General features: G+C 48.2%; 1 protein-coding gene across 1 annotated transcript in view; it reads right to left on the bottom strand.

Annotated features, from left to right (window-relative positions):
• The window catches only part of LOC132319072 (hydrocephalus-inducing protein homolog), a 45,956-nt gene that overhangs the window by 25,299 nt on the left and 672 nt on the right, over positions 1–19,985 (bottom strand). Inside the window, exons 2-6 of the mRNA XM_059828818.1 lie at positions 19,280–19,405; positions 17,255–17,374; positions 13,698–13,832; positions 4,499–4,698; positions 1,722–1,846 (exon numbers count right to left, since the gene is read on the bottom strand). Coding sequence (XP_059684801.1) covers positions 1,722–1,846; positions 4,499–4,698; positions 13,698–13,832; positions 17,255–17,374; positions 19,280–19,405 — 706 coding nt within the window. The remainder of the gene's footprint in view (positions 1–1,721; positions 1,847–4,498; positions 4,699–13,697; positions 13,833–17,254; positions 17,375–19,279; positions 19,406–19,985) is intronic.

The raw sequence follows: 19,985 nt of genomic DNA, 5'->3' as shown, positions 1-19,985 counted from the left end.
GCCTAAACCCATGGCCACGTGGGTCTTGAAGTACTGGGTATAGTTCCGATCTCAAAAAAACTAGCTGAAGCATTTGAAATTAATAGAGAAGGGCAGAAAGTGTGATTAAAAGTATGGAGCAGCTTCTATATGAAGACTGAACAGATTTCTCGGTTGAGGAATCCGTATGGGAGATAGATGGGAGAGGTTTGTAAAAGCACGAATGGCCCGGGAAATGTGAATAAGGAAAGACTTGTCATGATTTGTCACAAAACAGGAACCTGAGGGCCTGAAATAATCTTCTTAGTCAGAAATTACACAAAAGTACTAGTACTCTTCCAGGGAAAAAGTAGTACTTTTCCAGTACTCTTTGTCAGTAAGAACAAGAGTCAAAGAAAGATCTAGCCCTCGGAATTTTACCCTATAGATTTTCTAGATGCATACAAATGAGGCACTTTTTTGTGCTTCTCTACCCGAAATTTCAGTAGCTCTTTCAAGAAAGCGCTACCCATCCCATGAGCTTCTCAGAGTGAGCATAAACCATTCTCTGGGAATATGTCATTAACTGACAAATACTGAACAAAGCTGTGACAACTCATAAAGCCACAAAGAGCGTTTGGAAGATACAGGAGCATTTTTGTAACCCCTACAAACTCGAGACAACTAAAATGTTCACTGCTGGGCTAAAGCGTCACACTATCACCTGGATTAGGACATCATGCTCCCCAGGACCAACAGTCAGGAATAGGGACAAAACAAACCTCTCTTTCAAGCAAGAGAAAACGCACACCAAATGCATACATGCAACAGAGAAAGCGTCTCGTTCAGCATCACGAGATACCTCTGCTGAACCAAGGCCGACAGAAGCATTTTAACATGTCGCACCTTTTTCTTGAGTTCTCCCCACTTACTCTTAAAGTGACTTACAAATCTGATGGTATTTCTGTGGCCTGATCTTGGCTTCTCGTACCCTAGCATACATTTCACACCTATCTCGGGAGGCACTGAGCACTTCCTGCCAAATCCCAAGAGTCCTCAACTCCTGGCTACTTTAGTCCTGATGTTGGGAAGCATGGGCTGTAGATGGGTAGAGGGCAACATGGAAAAAAAGGTCTGTGGCAAGACGATGGAGAAGCAGTACATGGGACAGAGGTGTGTAAGAGACAGCAGGCACTGGAGAGAGTCTGACAGAGACATGTGTTCCACACATTACGCTTCAAACATAGCGTTGTCATGGACTAAAACTTCATGCGTGCATACGCACACTGCAATGGAGAGTCAAGGTTTCTCCCTCCTCCACTCAGCAACTCCCAGAAAAACAGCATTCCAAAATCTCATTCCCATTTGAGGGGATCTACTTCAACAACCCCCTCAACACCAACTACTCTTCACTTTTATCCAAGGTAAAGCTGGGGCAGGGCAGGTACCCCTGGAGAGGGAATTGAGGTGGCTGGGACAACGGGGAATGATGGCAGAAGACTGTCACGAGAAGGTGCTGGGTGCAGAACACCATGCTGACACCGGGTCCCCCAGCGAGGGACCAGTGCACACGACATACAGAACAAGGACAGGCTCAGCCTCTGCCCCTTATCTGTTCACTTCTAAGCACTGAAACATGCAGAGCTTTTGGAAGAAAATGTTTTAGAAGTTGCCCGCAAAACAAACTTAACGTTATTCTGCTTAGAAAGGGCTCTGCTTTGAAGGACGCAGAAAGCGTGCACCACGCAGCGCCCAGCACTTACCTGTGTCGTAGTGAACTACCAAGGACCTAGAATGGTGCCCCGTCTTCAGCGGGTGAAACTCCACTGTCACTTGCATGGCGTCACCAATCCCAAGAGTCCCGACGGAGGGATCGACAGAGAAAGGGCTGCAAGGCAAAGAGAGCTATCAGGACTATTGCGGGAGATTTGGGGACTGTATTCCTTTGGCAGTCTAGTTCCCTTCAGCTCACTTGCGCAAGCAAGGAGCAAACAAACCACAGCCAGCAGAAGACAAACACAACATACAGGATCAGAAACAGAGCGACTGACTCCCGCTTCTGCAGAGATCCAGCCCTCAGAAGATCCCATGGCATAAAATGACCTCATCTCCCCCATGCTCTGCGTCCGATTCTCTGCAGCCAACTGCTGTCCAACTGCTAGCAGTACGATCAGAAAAGGGCTTGTGAAGAGCACAGAAATGGTAACAGCTATTCGCATGCACAACCTGATGCTGATTTCCTCAGGAATCTGTCTTTTCCTGCCACCCAGAAACCTCACCTCAAGAGATGCAAATGTCAAGGCAGTACCTGTTTCAATGAGATCACAGCCTAGAAATCAGATAGAGCATAAAAGTCTTTTTCAAGACCTGGGACTAGTTATGGTTCAATTTGCAGAATCCTTTTTTTTTTTACCTTGAAAGCATCCTGGTTTAGCCTAAGAAAGGGCAAGTTTTATCAGCATTTCAATGAAAGCTGCTCTAAGAAGAAAAGAACAACAGGAAAAATCTGAATGCAAATGCAGACTGGAGTGATACCACAGCATGGAAACAAGACACAAAAGGAGTATCCCATTTACAGCCTGAATTATTAAATCCCTAGCGAAATGAAGCGCCATTAACAGGAGCATATCAAGGCGAGTTTAACAGGAGGTCTTCTCTCTGTTCACAAGCAATGCAATCTGGGACTCCAGGTTGTACTCCAAGCTCGGTAACTGTTTGCCTGGCTCACCAGACAAAGTCTGTGCAATGTCTTGGAAATAATTATGAAAATGTGTTGGCATACTGTGGATTTAAGATGAGCAGTTATGATTTGTCACCAGGTAAACAGCTCTTGGCTGACAGAAACAAAACTCGATGCTTTAATGCTTAGGGCTAAGTCAGGTAAAACATGCTTCTGCACAACGGCAGCTGCGCTTCATGGCTCTTGTACAGCCACACTTAGAAAACAAAAGTTACTGGGTTTAGTGCTTTGCTGGTGGTCAATTTGTCACCTTAAAACCACGTTCTGGAGAGTTTTACCATGATTAGAGGACGCAATGCGCACACCAAAATAATGAGAACAACTGGAGCCATGCGCCAGCTGAACTTTGCTCACCTAAGTAGTGACAGCTGATGAAATTGCACTCAATAGAGCAGTTGGCAAGGACACTGCAAAAACATGCCTGACTTTACTGGGTATTTAGTTTGGTGGTCACAACTAGATCTGGACAGCCCCGAGGAAAACTGTACACCGATTTGCAAGTTCCTGCCTATGTATTCTCCACAGCGATAAGCAGCAGCCTGCTGAAATAGCATCCTGGAAGCCTGCTTAAATAGCTTTGCCAGGCTTTGGTGGAAGCTCCTCTTGGACCCTCACGTTTCACAGGACAAAAGTAAGAAGTCTTCTTTCAAGCCCTGCTTTCCTGGGGAAGAAATTGAGGCTACTCAGGTGCACCAAGTCAGACAGCGGGTCTTTGCTGCATTCTTGACCTCAGCTCCTACACCGAGACCTCTGGGACCAAACAACTCTCAGCTCATTATCAACCAACTGAACTGGTTTCCTTGCAGATGCAGTGTCAAAAACGCATTACCCTCTCCAATTCAGCAAACCCCAAAACCGGTGACTGCCTTCTGAGACCAAAAGGAACAGCACAGGCTGACTGCAACACCATTCACATCAGGCATTTGATAGGGGACCACCGGAATACCCTGTGCTTGTGGCCTCCCAGAGCACGGGTGTATTTGGCTGAGAGTGGTATGCAACCATTTCAGAAGGTACTTACCATCAGCAGGTTGCAAGCTAGCTACTAACATTCTAGCACTCTCCAGGAAACCTAGGAGAGATAAAGCTCTAGGAGAAAATGCCCCCAACCCCTGCACCACAGAGTTGCTGCATCTTTTGCCTGTGCCCTCAGTAGCATTCTGCTTGGGGGCTGTAGTGCAGTCTTGAAGCCCGTGTCTGCTCGTCTCCACTTAAGAGCTCATTCTACGTAAGAATATTTGCTCCCAGGGACCAGACCAAACCTACCGGAAAACAAAGTTCCTGACCACACAGTGTTACTGTCAGGACCTCAGTACCCTCAGCTTTGATCGACTGATCTCCAATTGCTCAGAATTACTTGCCAATAGAGACACAGCTGCTGATCAACTCTTCAATGTCTCTTCCACCAGCTCATAGCTGGTCATTTCCTAACACTGCATTTGGTCTACATGAACTGAGCTCCTAGAGCTGTCATCTGCCACGCACTATCCCATACAGCCCAAGGGCGGTCAGGTTGCCTTCCTTTACTTGTTCTTTCAAACTAACACAATTGGTCTTGTGAGATGCTGTGCTGGAGACACCACTGCAGTATGAAACTTCCCTGCAGCTTGCCGAGTTTTATCGAAGGTTGTATCATGCTTAAAACACTGTAAGCAACTGCCAGACCCACATGTCCTGCCCAGTTCCAGCTATGCCTGCAATACAGCAGCTCAGATGGCTCTGGTTCCTTTTTGTTACTGCTTACCAAATCTATTATCACGCAACAGTGTTTTGCACAAGCAAGATGTTGAGTTCCTTTACCTCTGAGTGCTCATGCGGTAGCGGGCCTCCCGGTTCCCGATGTTGCGAACCAGCAGTGTTTTCTGGGTGCTGTACTTGACTGGACAGACACCGAAGTTCAGCTGGTCAGGGAAGTCCAGGATGGCTCGGGCACCTATAGCTCGGATCGGCACAACGAACTTTTCCCTTTCCGTGATGCAGGTGAGCTGGTGGAAGTAATCCTGCAGGGAAAGAAGCAATCTCAGCACAGTCCATTTAGTACCGTCCCCACGGCAGAAAGAAAGCTGCTGTTTTCTAGGACTCTAACAGGAGCATTCAATAATATAATACTCCTTTTTGCCTTAATGACCTTTCAGTCCAGTAGCACAACTTGAACAGGGCTGCTAACTCGCAAAGAAGGAACAACCCCCTTGAGTCACCTGCTTTCCCAGCAAGCTGGCGGATCCAGACAAAATCATCTGACACTTGGATTCTGAGGCACCAAAATAGAGTCATTTCATGTACGGGATTACAGCAGGAACAAGAACCTGCCTTGATCACCACTGCAGACTATTAAAGGCACCACTAAGAACTCAGTTGTGCCACAGGGCCAACTCCAATCCCAGCAATGCAGTGACCTCCTTGAAGCTTGGCAGGAGATGCTCAGGTACATTTTCAGAAGGACTTTGCCACATGCACGATCAAGAGTCAGTCTGGTGAAATACTTAACAAGTTGGACACAATAATTGGTTTATATCAGCTGAGTGTAGGGTACAGGTGTATTTCCCACCCCTTCCCATAGCATTATGGAGACAAAGCTGGGGACACACACCCTTGAAAGGTTATCTGATCCACCTCCCCACCCCAGAACTGGCTCAGCTCTGTACCCACACTACTCAAGAGATGTTTGACAAGTACTTGAAAGCACTAACAACTCCACCCCTGCCCTCAGCAGCCTGTTCCAGCTCTGCCCTAGGCTTAAAGAGAGCTCTTCCTCTGTCTAATCTCAATTTCCCTTTACATCTCCTCCTAGCCTCAGGGGAGGCAGCAAACAGCTTTGCTTCCTCTCCGCTGCATGACTGATGTCTTCATCACCTCTCTTTTGTACAGTCTCCAGAATAAGCGACTTGCTGCCTTGCTAGCACGCCTCCCTGAGGCAGGTCAGACATCCCGACCAGAGCAAACTCAGCTCTGCCATTCCCAGTCATTGGCTTGCTCAGAAAAGAGCCAGACAGACCCCACCCCCGCCTCAAGCTGTCTGGCATTTAGCAGTAGGGAGGTGAATCCAATCACCAAAATCATTCTGCTGTAGGGTTGAGCAGATCCATCTCCAGATCTACAGTGTGGCATGAATGAAGGGTTAAATCACTGACAGTCCCTGGCTGAGACCCTACTGTGATACATAAAAGCTTTACTTGCATAGTTTTAATTATTTGCTGAGCAGAGTTGATAATAGGATGTTTCAAGACGTGTAACTCCCTTCCTGGCAATATCAAATGGGCCTTGAGGTAGCTCATTATGCCTCCTGAGTATATCATTGATAACAGGGACTCGAGACGTTTGTGTCAAGATAAGCGCCAAAGAACTAGTTCAAACTGACCCTTTTGTAACATTCCGAGGCCAAAGGATGGATGAGCCAATTCCATGACCATGTATGGACAACGGAAACCCGAAGTTCAATTAGCGGACAGTGTGAGGAAGACTATGAACGACCACCAGAGGGTGAAAAGACCCTAACTCTAATTTTACTGCGCATGCTTGGACTATGCAAATGAATTCCGGGAACTCATCCACATAAGACCGCCCTTTTTAGAATTCTGATGAATATGTATGATTTTTCTGTATATGAACTGAGGTGCTTTGCTAACCCGCTGGAGCACTCGTGGTGGACAAATCCCCAGTGCTGCCCAGCGCTGTATTAAAGAATGCCTGCTTAATAACAAACTAGTTCTTATTGAGTTATTCATCTCGGAAAACCGTCCCGATCGCGGGCTCGGTACCGACTTTGTTGTTTCAGGCATAGCTGGGCTGGAAGTATCACCTTGCCCCCCGCTGAAAGCAGTGGTAAAACTGATTCGTAGGGCCAGGAGCCATTACCTCCAGCAGCTCTTAGTGACCAGTTGATAAAAGCTCTGCCTCTTATCACTCACTTGCTCTCCTGATCTTTTTTCCACTCAGTGCTTTTATCTCGTTTGGTATTTTTATAATTGTTGAAGCAGCAAGCAGACAATTTAGGATTTGCACACAGCAGCAAACCCCCTCAACCAGACAAGATTCGCATTCCTATGCCCTTGGGATTTCCTGCTCCCATACCCATCCTCTCCAAGCCTGCAAGGGACCTACAGCAGCCAGACGAGGCACAGACACAGAGCTACAGCTTTAGCACAAAAGTTAACACCCAGCGCCTACCAACCGCCTGCTCGGCTGGGGTTTAAGGTTGCAGTAACAGACGCTGTCACATCCAAGGTGGAAAAAGAATAAAGAAGGACCTTTTATTCTGGGTATCTCAAATACTCACACTGGATATTGCAGAAGGGCTTTTGCTTCTCATATTTGGAAGGTACAATACCAGGAAAGGAACTGCAGCAAACGACCTACAGACTGGAAGATCACATTTCAGGAATGTGTTTCATCCTCAGCAAGTCCTTCTGAATTAGCAATTTTGTACTCAACCTTGCAGCCTAAGCCCTCTAAAATAAAAGCTATGGGCAGTCCATGTGAATTTAAAGCACCTATTAGCTGGGTACTTCACATCCTGGACTGTTTAGATCCTCAGAAACTGCATTAGCAAATAAAGAATCCTATTTACTTTTTTTTTGTTATTTTGGCCACACTACTGTAACAAAGGCATTGTAAATCCAATTGAAATCTGCGTGCCTTATTAAGTCTGGGCATGCCATACTGACTTATCTCTCCCTTCCAGATGCCAGGTAGACAGAGGAGGACGCAGGAGTTCAGATCAGCAGGGGGATAAAGAAAAAAGAAAACTTCAACAATTGGAGGCATTTGAGGGAAGTAAAAGAAAATAATTTTCAAGTCATTGTCATTGCTAAGGAGCAGATCAGCAGCAACGTAAATAAGAGCCCAAGGAATCAATCCCCCTGTGCTGGTTTTGGCTGGGGTAGAGTTAACTTTCTTCATAGCAGCTAGTATGGGGCTGTGTTTTGGATTTGTGCTGGAAACAGTGTTGATAAAGCAGGGATGTTTTAGTTACTGCTGAGCAGTGCTTACACAGAGTCAAGGCCTTTTCTGCTTCTCACCACCAGCGAGTAGGCTGGAGGTGCACAAGAAGTTGGGAGGGGACACAGCTGGGACAGCTGACCCCAACTGACCAAAGGGATATTCCATACCATATGATGTCATGCTCAGCATATAAAGCTGGGGGAAGAAGAAGGAAGGGGGGGACATTTGGAGTAATGGCGTTTGTCTTCCCAAGTAACCGTTACGCGTGATGGAGCCCTGCTTTCCTGGAGATGGCTGAACACCTGCCTGCCGATGGGAAGTGGTGAATGAATTCCTTGTTTTGCTTTGCTTGCGTGTGCGGCTTTTGCTTTACCTATTAAACTGTCTTTATCTCAACCCACGAGCTTTCTCACTTTTACTCTTCCGATTCTCTCCCCCATCCCACCTGGGGGGAGTGAGCAAGCGGCTGTGTGGTGCTTGGTTGCCAGATGGGCTTAAACCACGACAGTCCTTTTTTGGCGCCCAACGTGGGGCTCGAAGGGTTCAAGATAACGACAGGTTTGATTGGAATGTGCTAGATCAAATTTATAGCTGTTATTGCTGTTTAGCTATTAATCGGCAGGCTCCTGTGCTTGCCATGGGGTTTGCTTGCCTTACTGTCTATTAGAGTCTAGTGCTCGTTAGTGGCTGCTTTTTGCTTTTGCTGCTTGCTGTACTGCCATACTGCTTATCATCTTACTCTGCTATGCCTGGGAACATTTTGATAACAGCAATGGCCATGCGCCTGGGCTGGCAGATGGCCAGGGCATCGCTGCTGTTTCTGTGCTGCTGTACTGGACATGCTGGAACTCCAGTATGAACTCGAGTCAAAGGGACTGTGACCTGTGGATGAGTCCATGTGGGAGCAGGACACCCCGAAGCGTCTGTGGCCATGGATAAACCCACATCAGAGCAGGTACATCTCGAAGCGTCTGTGGCCGTGGTTATGTCTGTGCCACAGCAGGTGTAACTCTGAAGGGATTGTGGTCCAAGGGTAAGCCCACGCAGGAGAAGGTACACCTCGAAGCATCTGTGGTTGTGGATACGTCCATGCTGCAGCAGGTACACCTGGAAGCATCAGCGGCTGTGCATGAGGTCATGCTGGAGCACCTCAAAGTGTGAGGCCATGGATAAGCCTACAAGAAAGCAGGTACACCCCTGGAGAGACTGCAGCCATGGGAAAGGCCATGTTGGAGCAGGTTTACTTTTGAAGGGACTGTGGCTGTGGGTAAGGCCACGCTGGAGCAGGTATACCTCTGAAGGCATTGTGACCCATGGATAAGGCTACGCCCCCCCAAAAGCAAGCACAGCCAGCCTTCCCAGCTCCGTTGCCAGTGAGGGGCACTGGGACTGCCTGCACAGCAGCGCCTGGGGAAGGGACTTCTCCAGGTCTGCAAAGACAAGGCTAAAGCAACAAGGATTTGGCCTCGCAGAGACAACCGTGACCTTTGAGAGAGAAAGCTGCCTCTTGCCATTCACATACACGCATGTTGTGTGCTGAGCCCCTTCTCCAGGGACAACCTGGGACCGTGCATCCTCTACAAAGCTTGACTCAAAGCACTTCAGCACGTGCTGACCCTTCAACCGCGCTCTAGGACCCCAAAGTGGGACCTCGCAGCAAAGCTGAATGCAGCGTCAGGCCAAACGGGGCGGAGGGGGAAATCAAGGAAAGAGGGGTGCTAGGCAGAAGCTGGCTGCTCACGCTGCTGTGAATCCATGGTCCTGTAAGCTTTTGAAAGCTGAATCGCCCTCCCCTGGAGGAAGATCAAGGCTGCAGTTCTCCACTGCAGCACTGCCCTGTCTTACCAACTCTGCTATGCACTTACTCACAGTCTAGGGGTACAGTCCAAGCCAGTTTAAAATCTTGTTTGACTTTGCAACTGCAAACCCTTAGCAGGCTGTTTAAAACCAGGTCTCTAAGTAAACATGCCTGGGTGAGGGAGGGGTTGCATCACTTCCATGCTTTAAAGACCGTTGTGTTTAGATGCAGCTTCAGGCTATAGATTTTCATGAAAATACCACTTCATGCTTCATACAGCTCCGCTCTCAATTTCAGGGAAAATACAGTTCATTGTACGATGGTTCCTTTTCTCTTACTCCCCTTTGATAAGCAGTAAGTTACAAGCTCTGGCCTGCAAAGCATCACCGATGGCATTTGAATTAGCACCCGCTGAAATTAAAGCAACGGCTTGTATCAAAGGTGTCACTTCAAGCTCTTTGCAAACTCAGGCTAACATTCATTACTGTCACAGAGATAGCAGCCTTAACTGCCCAGTATGCCAGCAAACTCGGATGTCAGTTTTACTGTAGAACCAATCCTAAACACTTCACTGAATTCCTTGCAGCACGCAACTGCAAAGAAGAGATCCTTGTAGCAGGAGGTAGCATAGTAAGTCAAACAGGGCAAGCTCCCTGCTGAAACCATGATACCATCAAGGCTGGAAAATAAGGGCTGTTAAAAGAGAGGAGGGAGGCTGGAGGATGAAGATGGCTTCAGATGAGAAGGGGTACCCCTCCTCCTGCCTCCCTCAGCCACCAAGTCACAGGATGCTTTGAAATCAGTCCCTTCGCTCCAGGTTCATTTTGCACAGGGCCATTTGCCTTGATCTTCTGCCCCTTTCCTCCTCCCCGGAGTCTTCTTGAAAGTATACTTGGAATAGCTTCCGTGTGCTACAAAACATCTAACACGGCTGGGCTGAATTTTAAAGGAGTTCATTTCAGTAATGCAATAACTCATCGTCCTGTCATATTTCATATTAATCAATGAGCATTAATTCAGCCTCCACTGAGCATCGGTAATGAATTTTGCAAACCTTACAGACTGAACTTGGATTGCCTGAAAATATTGTATTGCTACAGTGAAAAGAGCAAGAGGACAAAACAAAATAGGCTGTGCTGTGGTTCTATAGTCATCTTCCTTCCTTCTTCCTTTAAGATAATCTATTGATAAGCCTAAAGGACACACAAATGTCAGTATTTCTGGCTGTTGTTTATTTGCCAGTCAGTTCCATGATGGTTTCCAGTTAGCCAGAGACTGTCAGACCATTGCGCAAGGACACCCGGGAACACAGGTGGCACGAGAACACCCCTGCTGTACAACCGGAGCCATAAACCAGAAATGCGTCAATCAGAAGCAGCAAGAACAACTAATTGCATATGTTGCCCAACAGAAGAATTAGCATTTCATATTTGTAACACAAGTGCCAATAAAGAGACATGTCAGCTATTTCTTCACTTTCTGACAGTCCAATCACGTGGCACATTCCCAAATGACTGCGAGACAATAGGAAACTGCTCATTTTTCAAGGAAGGCCTGCATGGCACATGGCATTTCAGCCACTAACAACTCCCATGGTCCTTTTAGTTAGGGCTTAGCTGCAATTTTACTCCCCTGAATCGTGAGCGACTTCACTGAAGTCAGACGTACCCTGGGGAAGAACAGATTCAAAGCAAGAGAATTATAGAAACCAGCTCCACACCAGGAAGACACGCCAACCTTGACAGAGGGGTTTGTACCTGCATCCCGATTCACTGGGTTGTCCACAATCCCAATGGATCATGGAGCAGCAGAGACGCAGAGGTTGTGCCAAGGGAGCACTCATAAGCCTTCCACAGCTAAGCCACAGATATTCTGCATGCCAGCAACTGCAAGCCCAACGCAGGTGGCTTTACAGAACCATTTCCCAGAGCCTGCCTCTTCGCTAAGGGGTTTTCAAGGTACTGTGCACCTCCTGACCACGCTACTGATGCATTTCTAGCTGAGCTACAGCACTTGGGTACTTCGCTGACTCACCCTCCACCAAGGACGAGACAAAATGTTCGATTTGTACAAAATTCTGATTCGGCTGTATAAACCCCCACGTGCTCCTCACTGAGCAGCACGCACCCCTCTCCCAATGCCCTGCACAACCCCTGCACGGGGCACAAAACCCAGTTCAGCAGAAACCCGCCAGGCTGTCGCCGAAGCTGTGCGGAGAACCTCTCGCTGGCAGAGCTCCCTACTCCAGATGCTCACCTGTTCAAGGGCAAGACAAGGGACAAAATATTGAACATCAGTGCTCTTGGCAGTTATCTCACCCTACTTCTACTTGTGGTGATGTTCACGTGTTGCTCTGCTGCCTCTCGAAACTTGAAGAGCAGCACTTTGCCGCCCTTCATGGGCACCCATTTACCTCTTCCACCCCAAAAATGAACACTAATTTATACTAATAAATCACATTTTAAAGGCACCAGTGTACTTTGCAAAGCCTACCTCAGTGACACTAAGCTCTCGTGTCACTTGGGTAGCATGGAGAACTGCCCGAGGCCAACATAATTTTTACCCTAAATATTAATGTTGTTAAATAATTTCTCAGTCCCTCCAAAGGAACAGATTATTTCACAAGCATGGGGAGCCAGGCACCACAGGGCATTTCCTCTTCAGTTTTCTATATCCATACTGTTTGAGGGCAGGACAAAGTGTTAAACTGAACCTAAGCTGCAAATGGAAGATGAGAAAACAGCTATGCCCAAAGAGATCTTGCACCTCTGGCCTGCTGCAGAAACACCAGCTGGCTCAGAGCTATCCCCTAACCTTGCCTCTCCAACAAAGTCATGCGAAAAACAGTGCTAAGGGGTGGCGGGGGCTGGCGGAAGGAGTCAGCCTGCCTGTCTTTCTATGCCTGCAGTGCTTCCTCCCTTCCGTGCCAGGTACTAAATCCTCTGTATTAACAAGCCTCCAGGTAACAGCACTGACCCTTCGCATCACAGCACTGAGAATCAGACTTGCCAGGGCCACGGCACTGGTATTCAAACCTCCAAGCAAAAGTATGTGTGGCACGGAATAGGCGCCAGGTGACAGAGCAACCACAATAACACACATGAAGACACAGCCACACCGGTATTACTGCCCACAGGCTCTGGGGTAAGGGGTCTGCCTGCAGACTGTACCTGCCCCTTTAGTCCTAGACATGCTCTGCCAGGCAGATGTCTCAATGTCATCTGCAGCACACCAACCTCCTGCTGAGTTAAGGACATCTAGAGCTCAGTGGCTCTGCACCAGGCTGGCTCCCTGCCACGGGCACAGCACTCCCTCTCCCCTACACTCGCAGCTGGATCGCAGACAGGCAAGTATCTTCAGAAACAGCATGGCTGCAAGGCTTGGAAACACAGGGGATGAAAAAGCATCATCTTTGCTCCAGTCCAGAGCCAGGCAGGGAAGTGGCTGCCAAATGAGACAGAGAAAAGCTCTCTGGATCTACTCATGCCTCTAGGATTTTCCATAAGAATTACACCCCTGCCATTGAGATGGCTAAACATCTTATCAACACCCCTCCCTGCCACTTTCCTACTGTTCCACGTGCACCTTCCCTCACGAATGCTCAAGAAAGCACACCGAGGGAAAGCACAGCCTGCAAGTCCCTGCTGCAGCGCCTAGCAGCACCCTGCAATGCCAAGATGTGACCAGCTGCAGCCTGGAGCAGACCTCACAGCAGGGTGTGGACTACAACCGGCATGCAAAAAAAGCAATTACTTTAGACACAACGCTCAGCTGTGTCACTACTGTGTCCAACGTGATATACATTAAGGTGACTGCACTTTTCAAAGGTGGTGGTCCTCACTCTGATCAGGCTTACTTCGGGTCCCCCAAATAACAGGTCACTTTTAAACAGACCTTTGTATTTATAATTAGTGGAGCAAACCCATAATTATGCAGCAACGGACAGATACTACAAACCGACACCTTGAGAGGCTGCCCCACTACAGACGGTAGACTCTCTTATCCCTGAAGCCAATAGACATTACGTTAAATGTGCCAGCGCTGAAGGATAAAAACAGTCTGAAACACACAAGAGCCTCCAGCCTGTGAGAGCATAATCTTCACCACGGGGAAAGAGCTTCCCCCAGTTCTAGATCCAGTGCAACCCCACCAAAACCAGGACAGTTCCACAAAACCCACACCAGATGCCCTGGTCTGAATCCGGCCCTGCAGGTGCAGCTTCCCCTGAAGGCACCAACCTCTTGGCACCTCCACTCTCACCTTGTTCTCCTCAGGGGTGAAAAGGATGCGGAAAGTGGAACGCATGCCAGGTGCTACCTTACGGTACACATCCCTGGGGCCGATCAACTTGAAATAAGGTGAGCTCTCCAGGACGACCTTCACCAGCCGAGGAACCTGCAGGAAAGACATGAGACTATGACTTTGCCAGTTGTGGAAACACGAGGAGAAGAGACCTAGCCATGCCCTGGTGACATCCTTCCTCAACCACCTTTCCAAAGCACTTTTACCTCTCGAGGTACATACACATAATACACAAGGGTGGACCTGAATCCCTTCGGCTGGGGCAAAATAGCTCCAGGCCAGAGGCAGCAGGGCAATGCCCTGCTGTGAAGGAAGTGCCAAGCAGATAAGACACCAGCAGCATGGCGATACGATACCAGAATCAAGTCATCCACATAGTCAACAAACCCCGAGAACCTGCTTGCTTCTGCCTGCGCACATCCATGCCATCACACCTCTAAAGGGGGAATGTATTATCTGAAGGCAAAACAGGATGTGTTATACTGGGGCAAGGAAGAAATTCACTTCTAACATACCGGGTTTGAGCGGGGCAGTCAAGCTGCAATGCTACAGAGTCATGCAGGCAGACCAACAAGAGAAGGAGGCCACAGACATTGTGGCCTTACTGGGAATAAAAGCAAGCTGAGGAGCAAAAGGAGGAACATAAGAAAACAAAGGGACAACCCCACAAACAAGGAGATGGCTAAGAGAATTTAAAGGGGGCTGTAGAGAAGCAAGGAAGAAGCATGATACTCTACAAGGAAAGGCTGATGCAGAAGATCAGAGCAGTCAACTTACCACAATAATGGCAAGCCACACGACCCCCCAGGCTGTGCCTATCAATTATGGGCTTCAAAAGCATTTTCTGCCCTGAGATACACGACCAGCACTGACTCACACTGTGGTTTCATTACTAAAAGCCAATCTCAGCTCTCCGGAGCCTCTTGCTGCCTGCTGATTGTAGCCAGGCAGCTGCCAGTGCAGGCAAGGCAGATCTCTGGGCATTCCTCCCCACACCCGGGAGTCCCTGCAGGCACCCTGCTGCAAGTTTCTGCCTTCTGGGATGCCACAAACACAGAGACTGCACACAGGCATTTTCTAGCACGCGGATATCAACCCCTGAGCACCAAACCTCATCTCAGAAAGTCTAAAACAGGTGATTTTGACTGACAGGCAGCTTCACTGAGAAACAACGAACCCACACGAGGCTTGGCAAAAGTGGAGATTCATTCTGCACCACCCACCCGAGCCTGATAACCCACGGCCCAGGCAGTCCTGAACTCTCCAAACACTCTTTGCTCCCAGCAATGCCCTGGGGCAGCGAGTTCCCAGAGCCAATTTCACACTGCAGACAAACATTTTGGTCACCAAATCCCTTGGGAGATGAGTTAAGACCTTCAGCAAAAGCCACACAGAAGACATGAGGAACAGCCTGAAGACAGAAAAGCACTTATACAACACACAGGTACAAACAGGAAGTATGTAGCAAAGCGCTTCTGTATTTGAATGATTACAGAGCCTCTCTTTGGAATACACTTTGCTGTCAGCTGGATTTTGATGGAGCAGACAGCACCAGGCTACCATGCAGTATAAGTCAGTATGATTCAGAAGAATCTGGGAAACTGGTGAGAAAACTGAGACAGAGCACATGTTGCTTTTCTCTAGGACATTATCAAAAGCCAACGAAAGTAAGATCTAATAACCTCTCTTAGGACTATCATCTCTAACTTTGTGTACTTAAATATGCCAAGGATTTTCCTTAGAGCCGATCTTACTTTCACACCAGCACTGTCCAATGGTTGAGGTCTTACTAGCTTCAAAACTAATTCATTTTGGGAAAAAAAATCAACAGTTCACACATTGCCTCCTCTTTACAGGGCATACAAATCCCAAGGTGCAGCTGTACAAGTTTAGGATTTTTTACTGGGAAAGGCAGAAATGTTGATGCAGATGTTCTTTTCCACTTGAGGGAGCAGGAACAGAGCAAATTAACTGTTTGCCTGTTGGCTGGTACTTGGCAAAGACAAACATTTTGAAGTGCCACATGGATAACGGAGCAACTGAAGCCAAAAGACTTAGTGGGAATGAAGCAGAGCCATAGGGAAAGAGAAACTGAGGCACACTTTAATCAGGAAAGGATACCTACAGCAAAGAGTGCCCAGAATCACTGTGGACCACATAAATGGTATCCCTGGGGCATGGGCATCCACGCTGCATCTTTCCAATATCCCCGAGCTGAACACCAGACCAGGAATGGCGCAGCACTCTCCAGGAATAACTGAGGGGCCACGCCTGCATCCTCCCTTGCCAAAGGGGCTTCTTTTCAACCGGGTCCCTGTCAAAACCTGTCATCTCACAATATACTTTGACTTCTCTTGCTGTTCCTCCACCTGCCATATGCCCCAACAGCGCTTTTTTGTCCACCTGTTTGTTTCCCCCAACAGGGAGATTTGGAGAGGGGGTTAATTCACCTGCTCTCGTGCACACTTCCATCTTCCCATCCTGCCGCCCTCCTCTCATGGATACGTCTTACTCTTCAGTACACAAGACTGTCTTTAATTACACCTTTCTTTTTCTGACCCTTCTCTGCTTCCAGCACACTTACTGTTACGTGTCAAGAGAAACCCTTGCCTGTACAATATTCTCTCCCAGAGCACCTTCTAACTCAGCTCCTTTCCTCGCTCCTCTCTTTTCCCACCACCTTGCTCTTGGCACATGCCTCACTCCAGCAAATATTTCCCCTGCTGAAATTCAGAAGGTCTCAATTCTCCTCTTTACAGTGGAACAAAATTGCTGACGTTTTTCAACTTTTCCCTTCTCAACTTCCTTGGGAAATCTCAAAACGATCACAATTTTTTCAAGTAAAGGTGGAGACCTTCAAGAGCATGTTACTGTGGATGGGCTGTGGTTCTCCAAAGGGAAAGCAGAGAGCCACGTTGCCTTAGAAAAACCTGGGCAGAACTGAATTAAACTTAGCAGGAGCCTAAAGTGGCCCCTAAAGGCCTCCCACTGCTCCTGCTAAATCAGTCCGCTTCCACTGCTGTTTCAAAACACCCTTTCTGGAGTGCTAACACCACTAATTGTAACTTATTCCAGCATAAAGCGGAGAAGACTCAACCCCTGTGCTCTGACAGTGAGCTGCAGAGGCAGCTAAACAGGTTGTGAGAGGCAGAGATGCCCTGCCAGAAACCAAGGTTAACCAAGGAGCCACCAGGACACGATACACACTCGAGGTAAAGCATGAGGGCAGATACGGACTGTACAGCCCTCCACATTCCCCTCAGTCCGGGGATTTCAAGGGGAAGGATGCTGACTAGAAAAGCTCCTTTGGGCTAGATACCACCAACGCATGGCCAAAATCAGGGGGAGAATCTCCAGCATGGGAAGATTTCCACCAGCTTGCAAAATAAAGGTGGTGAGACATTTGATTCTGACGTGCTGCGCTGCAGCAGATAACTTGCTATGCTGTATACCACGCGAATTACACTGCTCTCCTCTTCCAGCACGGCGTTAAACCTCCACGTCCCAGCACTTACCTTGTCGGTGTTCCTCAGAATCAGCGGCGCTTCATAGACCTCGCAGGGGACGTAGCTCTGAAACACCACCTCTGATGGAAAAGGCTGAAACAAGCTCTGGTCCAGGTCAACTGAGGAGAACTGGAGGTGCAAGAGAGAGCAGTGAGAGGTTCAGCTGCTGGGAAAAAGATTCATGAATGAGATTCCTACATTGATCTCCCGGGAAGTACAGTCTCTTGGTGACTATGTCTGCCCAGCTCACACTAGGGAAACAGGAGCTCACCCACCTGTGTTCTGAGCTCAGCAAAAGTTTCTGGGCCACGCTGAGCGGGCTCAAGCTAAGAAGCTCCTTTGGTAGGTGTTTCTCCAGGTTTCCTTCTCCAAAATGCAAGGCAGCGCTTACCTCCAGCAGAGCCCTGTGCTAACAGGGTCACACAGCTCCGGAGCACTTACTGAAAGAGCCATGAGCGCTCATGGAGAAAGCGAAACCCAAGAATTTACGTGAGACTCCGTGGGAAACCATTTCGGGATGATCATTACTCTGAGACAGAGAGACCAAGTCCCACACATCCCCAGATATCATTTTTTGATATAGAGCCTAGAAATCAGTAAGAAGAGAACAGTACCAGAGGAGGTAAGGCCAACAAGAAAGTAACAGTAGTTAGGAAAAAGACATGTGAGGGGAACATTGGATGGTGATAAGGTTCAGCTCTTTTCTCAGCATTACTGGGCAACTTGAGTTCAAGACTGGACTTGGTATCTCCTTTTGCCATGAGCTTTAAAAGGGATGCTTTACTGTATTCTATTATTGCTCTTAATTAACACCACTGCAGAAGCATGGCTGAAAACATACACAAACAGCAAATGCTTACAGAGCAGAGGCATTACTTTGAGGAAATTCCTCCCTGCTTTGTCTCCCCTCTTCCAGCTGCACTGCTCCCCCTTGAAAGACATGGGCAGGTCTCCATGTGTGGCTGCGGCACACTGCCAGTTAGTTGTGCACTCGTCTGACGCATTCCCAACCTCCCGTGCTGTCTAGGGCAATCCTTAACCAATTCGTTACAGGTCTCTGGCTGGCAATTTTCCACTCAACAGCCTACCTCAGCAATCTACCCATTTGGACTGCGCGTTGTACTGAGCAGTCCTGTAAGAAAAGCAGCTTTAAAGTAAACATTGATCCAGATAAAGCACCTCCACATCGCCTCTGCCCAGCGTGATTCCCCTGTATATCTGGCAGCCTGCAATTTCTAACACCCTGCAAGGGTCCCACACATAGTTCCAACCCAAAGCATTAATGCAATTGGTTTTGTTAAATCTTGAATAATTACCGTAGGCCCTCAGCTTTCAAAGGCCAATGCTGCCACCGTTGAGGGAGTCCTATGACCCCAAGCATTTGCCAGCAACTGCACCGAAGCGAGATGCGACTATTTCAGCAGGAGGATGGAAAATGGCAAGCTCGCACCCTGGTGTCCTGCCCCAGCCTTCCCCCAGTATCGGGCTTTAGCACTGGTAGCTAAATTCCAGCAAAACCCACCAAGTTCAGCAGAGGTTATTCGTATTGGCTACTAAGCATATCAGGACTTCAATGCCTCATGGGGGAAAAATGTTTTACTTTTCCCCCAGCAAAAGGAACTCCACCACCACCACCAGTTCACAGAATCACTAAGGTTGGAAAAGACCTGTAAGATCATCAAGTCCAACCATCAACCCAACCCCACCATGCCCACTAAACCATGTCCCGCAGTGCCACGTCCACACGTTCCTTGAACACCTCCAGAGATGGTGACTCCAGCACCTCCCTGGGCAGCCTCTTCCAATGCTTCACTGCTCTCTCCGGAAAGACATTTTTCCTAACATCCAGTCTAAACCTCCCCTGGCGCAACTTGAGGACATTTCTTCTTGTCCTATCGCTAGTCACTCGGGAGTTGGAAGGGACAACAGGACCTAGTCACTGAGGTATTCAGAGAAGCTGGAGGCAGGCCTGTCACAAGCACGCACCCTCTTCAAATGTCACCAACAGCAAGGAAAAGGGCAGGAAAAGGCTACCTTTTGATGGGAGGTTTCACTCATGTCTAGAAGCTGGATAATCCGGGGCCGCCTCATCTCCCGAGTGCTGGCCAGCCTCTGCTCCGTGGTGAGAGACATCTCCTTCAGGAAGGCCGAGGGAGTCAGCTGAAATGCAAAACACCAGCAAGAGTTACACAAATGCCTTTGGTCAAAAGGCTTTTCTTCTTCAAGTGCCACCGATGAATAATTTGTGATCACAGCCACTAGGATAGTCCTGGAAGTCCCCTAAGTTACCTGCTGAAATATTTAACATCAGTAAATTAATGATATAGAGCCGAACACACACGCTCTAACCAAGTGGCTCTGCCCCGCCGTTAGCTTCTCCTTCGTGATTTGATGTGACATGTTTGGGGATTTCTGCTCTTCGGACATTTGTTTTCTCTTTAATTTGCTGGATTGAGCCAGATTGAGCCTTTGAAGAGAGTGGCGAGGAGTTATCAGAAATCCCCAAACTCCATCCTTGCACAACGCGCACAACCAACACGTGTGTGGAGATGTCATGGCTGGGTGAGTCAGAGGAAAGCAGAAAAGCAGCGTTGTGCCAAGACTGACGTGGAGAGGAATGGGTCCAAGTTTTAGTTATTTCTTCTTAATTAGCACTTGTTTTCTCTCTGTTCTGGCCTCACAGACCCCTCTGCAGAAGTACATGGAGATATCTCATTCACAGAGCCTGAGCACTAGGTCA

The sequence above is a fragment of the Gavia stellata genome, chromosome 24, assembly GCF_030936135.1.
Source record: "Gavia stellata isolate bGavSte3 chromosome 24, bGavSte3.hap2, whole genome shotgun sequence".
NCBI classification, from domain to species: domain Eukaryota; kingdom Metazoa; phylum Chordata; class Aves; order Gaviiformes; family Gaviidae; genus Gavia; species Gavia stellata.
This window is presented reverse-complemented; position numbering and strand designations above follow the sequence as displayed.